Below are 9,064 nucleotides of genomic sequence, written 5' to 3'. Positions count from 1 at the left end.
ATATATATATGTTTATATATATATGTATATATATATATATATATATATATATATATATTTATATATGCATATATTTATATTTATAAACAAATTTAATTTTGTTGCGTGCATACACAGGCCCGGCTTACAGGGTGTGCGACCCGGTTCTTCAAACAGGGCCATAATATAGGGAGTTCCTTCCCTTAAAAAAAACAAAACTTACTATGGAACTTCTCAAGCACGCTGCGATTAGTGCACACTGCACAGTCCCTTTATCAATTGCCCTTTCAATTGGTATGCGGGGACCGGGGATCACCCAATTATAAAACTAAAATAAATAACAGTAGTGAATTCCTCTTTCGCATCTTTGGTCTCTTAACCCAATGCAGACTTTTTAACATCTTTCTCCTAACGCATCCTATCTCTCATCTTTTAAGGTATTTTTTTTTCTATTTATTTTATTTTGGCCTTCTATTTTTTAGTTTACTTCACTTTGCAATGACATCGTAAATGGCGGAAGCGTTTATTTAACGGCGAAAAGGGAAATAAGAGAAAAGGAAAAACAAAAGAAAATTTTTTGAAGGAACAAAAAAGATAGTTATAAATAAAGTAAAATAACAAAAACATTAAAAGGTATAAACGAACTAAAGGGTTAAGAAAAAATAAAACAAGAAAACAAATAAAAAAGTAAAACAAACAAATAGATTTAATAAAATAAAAAAAAAACAACAACCAATTAACAAGTTAAAAGAAAAAGTGTTCGAAAAATGTTCGAAAAAATAATAAAAAGAACTAATTAAAACAAAAATAATTCGCTACATATTTTTACGTTTTTCTGTTTCCGCCAAGAATAACAAATATCATTTATTTTATTTTGTAGAAATTTTTGTATTTGCTTTTTTGTTTAGTAGTTTTGTAGTTTTTGTGCTTGCCATTTCGTTTGCGTAATGTTTTTTATTATTTGTGCTGTTGTTGCTAATTATTTTTATTGTTGTTCGCTGTTGCTATTAATTGAGTGTTTTCATATCTTTTTTGTCTTTTTATCAAATTTATTATAGCTTAATCATTTTTTATGAGTTTGCTTTTGAATCCATTTATTTATTTCTTATTAAGGAAATAATTATTTTAATTATGACCCCAACTAGAAAGTATGAATTTTAAAAAATTCTCAAAAAGGAGCTCTTGATAAGTTTATTTTCAAAGAATCGCAAGTTTCTACACCTAGTAATGATGAAATTGATAATGATTTAGTCAATGATGTTGAAAATCACTTTGTCAATGATAAGCTTACCTTGATCAATGTTGATAAGCCTATTGTCAATGATGAAACTAACTTGAACGATGCTGATAATCCTTTTGTCGATGATGAGAGTAACTTGGATGATGCTAATTTTCTCTTGATATGTCTCAGCGATTAAGGGTCCTAAAAGAGACTTGACTATATAGAAAGGCCCTATAGATAAATTTGGAAGACGATTCCTATCTTCATTCTACAGTAGAACTTTGCCTAATGGAGAACAGTGTGATAAAGAATAGCTTGTGTATTAAAAAGAGCTTGATAAAGTATTTTGCTTTTGTTGCAAAGTGCTTAAAGAGGGGATTCGAATAAGTAAATTGTCGAATGATGGTTTCGAGTATTGGTCTCATTTTACAAGTAGAGTAACAGAACATGAAATAAGTGTGAAGCACTTGAAGAACATAGCTACATGGTATGAGTTACGTTTAAGATTCAATCAGGGCCAAACTGTTGATAAAACAGCACAAAAAATATTGGAGAAAGAGAAAGAGAATTGGAGAAATATGTTTGTAGGAATTGTTTCAGTAGTGAAATTTCTTGCAAAAAAGAATCTAGCGTTTCGTGGTAGTAAGGAGAACTTATATAACAGTAGCAATGGAAATTTTTCGGATTTAATTGAGATGTTGGCTGAGTTTGACCATGTAGTTCAAGAGGATGTTAGGCGCATTAGAAATGATGAACTTCATTCTCATTATCATGGACATAACATTCAAAATGGGTTGATACTTGAGCTGGCTTCTAAGATTAAATGTGAAATTACCGAGGAGAAAAAAGAAGCTAAATATTTCTCTGTGATTCTTGATCGTACTCCTGATTGCAGCCATGAAAAGTAAATGACTTTGATCATAAGATATGCGGATGTCTCTTCAAATAATGTTGTTGTGGAAAAATTGCTTTTACCTTTTCTGAATGTTAAAGGCACAAGTGGGCAAGGATTGTTTGATGTTTTGACGAAAGAATTGGAGGCTTTAGGTCTTGACATAGACAATGAAAGAGGTCAAGGTCAAGGTTATGATAACGGATCAAACATGAAAGGCAAACATCAAGGTGGACATAAAAGGCTTTTAGTTCAAAATTCTCGAGCATTCTACACTCATTGTGGTTGTCATAGCCTAAATATAGCATTGTGTGATATGGCCAAAACTCGTGGTAAAGTTGAAGACTTTTTTGGAGTTATACAACGGATTTACACAACTTTTTCAAGTTCTACGAAGAGGTGGAGTATTTTGAAAGATAATGTTGAAGGGTTGACTCTGAAGCAGGGACGTGGTGGCACCTGAAAAGCAGGTACGAATTTTCAGAAGAAGGGCCCGGTGAAGTACTTTTAACGAGAGACAAATAAGCGATCAAGGAAAATTATCTTTATACTAAAAAAAGTTTTTTATGGATACAAAATATTGCGTAACTTATTTGTATCAGCATAGTTTTTTATTATGTCTGAATGCGTCAAATTCCACATTTTCTCATGTTCCACTGACAAGAAAACACGATCCCAAACATGCTGTAATGTGAACCGATTTGCTAGACGAGTTTTGACAAGTTTCAGTTTGCTAAAAACTCTCTCACACTCTGCTGAATTTGTTGGAATTGTACTGAAAATTTTCTATAGAACTGCAACTGAAAGGAATACAGCATCTCGTCGTTGGCCAGGTAATATCTCACTTGTGTAAAAAGCAAAATTTTACAGGAGACTGAAAAAACTATATATTTCAATGAAATGAGGTTTTAAAAGTAAGAGTAAAAATCAAATAACTAACAAATTATATTATAATTTGTTAGTTATTTGTTTTTTACTCTTACTTTTAAAACCTTTTTACTCTTACTTTTAAAACCTCATTTCATTGAAATATATAGTTTTTTCAGTTTCCTGTAAAATTTTGCTTTTTACACAAGTGAGATATTACCTGGCCAACGACGATCTAACATCTTCAGCGTATAATTGTAAATGGTGAGGAAAAAAGGCAAAGTTTTGTTATCCTTCTCAGCAGCCTTTCCTGTTATCTCCACAAAATCATTCATTTCAATGGCGAATTTATTTAAACTGATACCAATTTTGAATTTTTCAAGCACTGATTGAGTTTTTTCTTGTGAATTAGAGTTATGAAAATTATGACTAATATCTTCAATCATATTCTTCAATAAGAAGATGTCTATGCTTTTTAAAAATTTCCGCTGTGAAGAAAATTTGTCAATAAGAATTGCAGTTGCTGAATCCACTACAGTATAAAACACTTCTGCTAGCAACTGATCTTTACCCAAAGTAAGCCGCTCATCTTCTGTTTCATCGAGGTCCAATCGTTCCTTTTTGCGAGTCCTTTTCGCAACAAATGTTTGCTGTTCAAGCTGAGATTCAGTTTAAATTTTAACAGTAGATAAAACAGCATTTTGGTTAGTACTGTACCTAAGTATTGAAGCTTTTCCAGTGATACATGGACAGACATTATAGCAATAGAAAAATCTAGTGTTTCTCCTTGAAGTATTTTATTTAGGAGACCCAAGATAGTAAAAAATTCTTTAAAGAGATATAAGTCACAATTGCTTCATATGACTGAAATTGGGATAAAAGACCATGTGTTTTACTTCAAACATTCATTTTAAATTATATGTCATTTGAAAATTGTTCAAGGCAATCAATTACTGCAGGGTATAATGTCAGCTGTCGGTCTGTAGCATTTTTTAAAGAACTGAAACGAACAATGTGGGTAGCAGCCAGTTCAAGAGACTGATCCACATCCTCAAGAAGAGATTCGCACTTCTTAAATATATTATTTCGTTTCCTTGAGTTTCTGTATAGAAAAGTCTTTAATTTTTGTACATCACCAGGCTTGTTTTCTGTTCCAAAAAGGTTACAACAGGAACAACAGAAGATTTTGCACAAGCTTTCATAACCAGATTTGTTCCATGAGATCCACAATACATGTTTATTGCCGTGGGAGAACACTACTTTAAGTGTGTTGCAACTCATTTGTTTATTCCTTTGATTTTTCTCGCACCATCAATAGGCATACCCTCACACTTTTAAATATCTACGTTATTTAATTTGAGTTCATCTTTGATTTTTTCACTTATTCCTTCAACAGTAGTTGTTTCAGTTTCAACCATTGAAATCAGATGGTACTTTACAACGGCCTCTTCTGCAGCAAGCGTAAAATAACGTAAAACAATAAAAGTTTGCTCACAGAGTGTAATAGTGTAATATCAGTGGTGCCATCAGCTGATAGCGAAAAGAGTACTGAATTATTTACCTCTTCCGAAATATCCTTCTTGAACATCTGTGTCAAAGTAAAAAATTAGAAATTTTTTGCATTGTTTGCATTGCTTTGCAAACAATGCAAAAAACTTTGTCTTGTGATAGAGAGTAGGTTAGCCATGACCTTTTCCTCACAACTTCAATGTCATTAATTTTAACTGATTCAGTGTAATAATTAGATAACCTTGAATGTTTGGTTGGCTGATTTGGCTCTAATACAATAAATTGCTTTTTATCAATCATCTTTGCATTTTTCCGCTCTATAAATTTAGCTGGATCATTTTCATTGACATTTACAACGTTGTCTGGTTGCTTCTGATAATCTTTTCTGCTAGAGTTAGGTCCACCGCTGCAGTTACAGGCACTTCATAATTACCGATTTCTACAGTCACTCACTCAGTTTCAGTAATGTTTCAGTTACTGAATGTTTCTGAATATTGTAGTTCTGCTCCTTAATCTGCTACAATTATGACATCTTGATTATTGTTTGTTTCTTGTACAGATGATTAACTACTGATCTCTGCTATTGACTCTGTTTCAATATTAGGCTTACTTATGATATTCACAATGGATGTTGATCTTAATTCTACATTCTCTGTTGCTGTTAAAGATGTCCCAGATTTTTCTCTGTATTTGTTGCACTTGCATTGATGCAAGACCTGCCGTTAACTTTAATTGTTTTGGATCATTACTAGCTGCTTTCAATTCACCAGATTTGTATTTCCATGTTGCTTCTTTCTTTTTTTTTTCCTTTATCCCTCTTGAAACATAAATAAATATAAAGTTAAAAATATGTCCTATGATAGAAACCAGGGCATTGGTTTCTTTCGTTTGAGTTATAACTATTATCGGTCCATGGAATTTATAAATAGTAGCACTATTTATAAATTCCATGGACTGATAGGGAGTGGACTGGAGCATATTGAGTAGCATTGAATGAAAGTAATAACAAAAATTCATTAGACACACAATTTTATTTGTCAAACATATATTAACCATATTTATCAATGCAAAGCAAATGAATTCATGCATTTTATATATTTATTGCGTTGAACTTTCCAATAACAATTTTCTCTTGTTTCTGTTGATGGGATGGTTAATTTGATCAGATAAAGAGGAGAACATCGTTTAATTGTTTGTCACTACAATGCTTGTTTTCGGTATTCTTTTCGTTTAGCAATACTGCCTCTACCTTTTTCTGTTTCAGCCATCCTTGCGTCTACATATCGTTCTCTTCGTTTTTTTTAGCCGAGATGCTCGTTGTTCATCTCATTCATTTGCTTTAGCTCGAAATTTTCGTATTCTTTCTCGAGCAAGACAAGCTATTCGATTAATTTTAGTTTCCAGCTTTCTTTTTTATATTTAGCTATCTTCTTTGTATTTCTTCGTTTATAAAATATATATTTTTTTAACTTATTTTTTTTTAAACTACCCTATAATAGGAAAATATAGAGCCTCTAATGTTATTTATAAATGTCTAGTATCCCCCCTAACACTCCAGAAAAAGTATATAATGGCCTAGCAGTAGGTAAATGGAAAAAAATATATGCTAACCACAAACACTCATTCACAAACAAAAAACTGAAAAATTCAACCACCCTTTCAAAGTATATATGGCAGAAAAAAGAAAAGTTAAAAATAACAACCAAATTAACCTGGTCAACAACGTAACAAAAAAAGCTTGCTTTCACTTCATGAAAATTTTTGCATAGTATCATACAAAAGCACGCAAGAGTTGTTAAATAAAAAAAATAGAAATAATATCTAAGTGCCGTCACGAAAACAAGTTCTTGCTTGAAAACCACGAGCCCGAAAAATAAAAAACTAAACCACGCTTGCAAGTAGTAACAGTTTTAAATTTGTTTTTGAACGTAATACATGCATAGGAAAAGGATCTTAAAACATGTAAATCCTATATAATATAGGAAAATAATTTTCAGAAGTACTTATCTTTAATAAATATCTATATTAATAATATATTAAAAAATAATATATATGATAGATATAGTCTATATCTATATATAATAGCATCTTTAATTTAAACTAAAGAGAATCTTTTGTGAATGCACTTCTTAAAAACATATACCACTTTAATTCCAGTAAAACAAATATTAATTTATTAAAATCTCTAACTTAAATTTGTAAACGTCTATAGTTTCTCCTCGATAAAAAGAAGAATGGCGCTCTGAAAATTAGAGGCTAGATACTAAAATATACGGTTAAAGTCCGTAATTTAAAGGTAAGGACTTAAGAATTACGTTTAAATTAAGTTTCTTCTTGTCATAAAACAGACAAAACATATAAAATGATATGATTATTTCAAAAGTCTTAAAAGTATGGTGAAATACCATAATTTATTGAAAACGGATTTTTTTCCGTAACATAACAACGAAAAAAGTCTGTTAAATACTACGGAGTTTTTTTTACAGTGTCGGTGATTGGTCAAGAAGCAATAACCTTACAGTATGTACATAAAGAGGACGTGAAAGAGCGATTGTTTGCTGTAAAGAAAATCATGGATGCAACAGGTGGAGGACTATACCAACTACTGAAATCAGAGCTTGAACGCAATTGTTTAAAAATGAAACGAATTGTGGGTGAATCCTTTGCTGGAGCAGCAAACATGCGCGGTGAATATGATGGAATTTAACATTACGTTAACGACGTTACACTATATTGTGTATGTGTGGTATTACGCGCACGTCCTGAATTCTTGCAAACGAATGAATATTTGGACGGGTGTTTTAATTGGACAGAAAGTTGAACCTGCAAACTAAAATGTCAAAAAAAAGTGGTAAAACAACTTGTGGTCAAAACATATGGCAATTGAAAGAACTATAGGAGCTTATGATGCTCCACAACTGGAATGCTTATGCTCTTTTGAAAGTTTTTAATTGTATAAGAATGTCGTTAAGATTTGATGAAAAACCAGCATTCAAAATCACAGCATTGGATGATAACTGGTGTTGATTCGATGTGCTTCTTTCTGCAGTACTAAAGAAATTGGTGAAAATAATACTCCAGAAAACAGCCGTGCAAAAGTTTCTCAGTTAACTAATCTTTGTTCTGACAGAATACGCTCTGAATTGCATAGCTTTGCTATAAACTTTGATTGGGTCTTAAAATTATATGCAGCATTTAGTAAACTAAAAGTGGTCAAAACTAGACTGAGTTCCTCGCAAGGTAACGTCAAGCTTAAGACATTTATGTTGATGTCAACTGAGAAGGACGTTTTGGATTTAATTGCAGTTGACGACATAATTGGCTATTTAGGTGAAGATTCAGTAGAGTTATCAAAGATGTGGCTTCTATAAATTATGTTAAGAGGATGTAATGAGTTACATTACAAACAGTTAAACCACACGGTTCACACCCCTTTTACACCCGGTTTACACCCGGTTTTTTGATTTTTTTAAATCTTAAGTGAGTTAAGAAAGGACTTATTAATCATTTATCGTAATAAAATTCATCATTATTATTATTATTATCATCGTCAATATAATTATCATGGACACTCTTACGAAAATCAGTTTTTCACTGATTATCTAGAAAATCGATTGGTTTCCCAGAAAACCCAATGGTTTTACGGGATATACAAAAAATGATTTGGTTTTTCGCAAGAGAAAATAAAATAAATTGGTTTTCCAACAATTTAAATTTGAAAAACTATTGGTTTTTCAGATTTTTTTTTAATTTGTGGTTTTTCAGAATTTCATCTATCATCTTTAAATTTGATTGGTTGTTTACTTATAGCTTCCATACTAGTTTTAAACAAGCGTGGGACATAATGTCTGTCATTTCTTCGTTAGTTATAGAATTCATGACAAGTTCAGAGTTCTATCTTTAATTTCACTGTCAGATTAGTCGTTTGATAAATTTATTAAACTAATGGCTTCGAATATATTTTTACCTGTATGTACTTTTTTTTATAAACTACATCTCTATCAAACGTTTTAATTTTCAAAATTATATAAAGCAATATATATATTGCTGAGCAGTAATTTTGAAAATGAAAACATGTATATTTAGCATATGAAAATATATGAAAGCATATTATGATATATATATATATATATATATATATATATATATATATATATATATATATATATATATATATATATATATATGATATTATATATATATATAGCTATATATATATATATATAGCTATATATATATATATATATATATATATATATATATATATATATATATATATATATATATATATATATATATATATATATATATATATATATATATATATATATATATATGATATTATATATATATAGCTATATATATATAGCTATATATATATATTATATATATATATATATATATATATATATATATATATATATATATATATATATATATATATATATATATATATATATATATATATATATTAAAACCGTAATTTGCATGTATTATAAGTTATAAATTATATCTTATAATTATTATCCCAATATTCTCTAATAAAAAATTGAAATTCAAAGTTATTTAACTCTTTTTTAGGCAAACGTTAAATT

At 30.0% G+C, this 9,064-nt stretch overlaps 1 protein-coding gene across 1 annotated transcript; it reads left to right on the top strand.

Moving 5' to 3' along the window:
- The first annotated feature begins 203 nt into the window (after window positions 1-203).
- Window positions 204-2,109, top strand: LOC136080145 (uncharacterized). Its single transcript, XM_065796758.1, has 3 exons — window positions 204-273; window positions 1,156-1,350; window positions 1,565-2,109. The coding sequence occupies exons 1-3, from the start codon at window positions 204-206 to the stop codon at window positions 2,107-2,109; spliced, it is 810 nt and encodes a 269-aa protein (XP_065652830.1).
- The last annotated feature ends 6,955 nt before the right edge of the window (window positions 2,110-9,064 follow it).

This window comes from Hydra vulgaris, chromosome 05 (assembly GCF_038396675.1).
Source record: "Hydra vulgaris chromosome 05, alternate assembly HydraT2T_AEP".
Taxonomy (NCBI): Eukaryota; Metazoa; Cnidaria; class Hydrozoa; order Anthoathecata; family Hydridae; genus Hydra; species Hydra vulgaris.
The sequence above is the reverse complement of the archived record's forward strand: the minus strand, read 5'-3'. Positions and strand labels throughout refer to the sequence as shown.

Bases quoted from the DNA above. Each gene is read 5' to 3' on its own strand.
- LOC136080145 (XM_065796758.1), top strand. From the start codon at position 204: ATGGAACTTCTCAAGCACGCTGCGATTAGTGCACACTGCACAGTCCCT. The intron at 274-1,155 runs GTATGCGGGGAC...ATTCTCAAAAAG, and splicing joins ATCAATTGCCCTTTCAATTG to GAGCTCTTGATAAGTTTATT. The intron at 1,351-1,564 runs GTAACTTGGATG...TTTGTTGCAAAG, and splicing joins TCCTTTTGTCGATGATGAGA to TGCTTAAAGAGGGGATTCGA.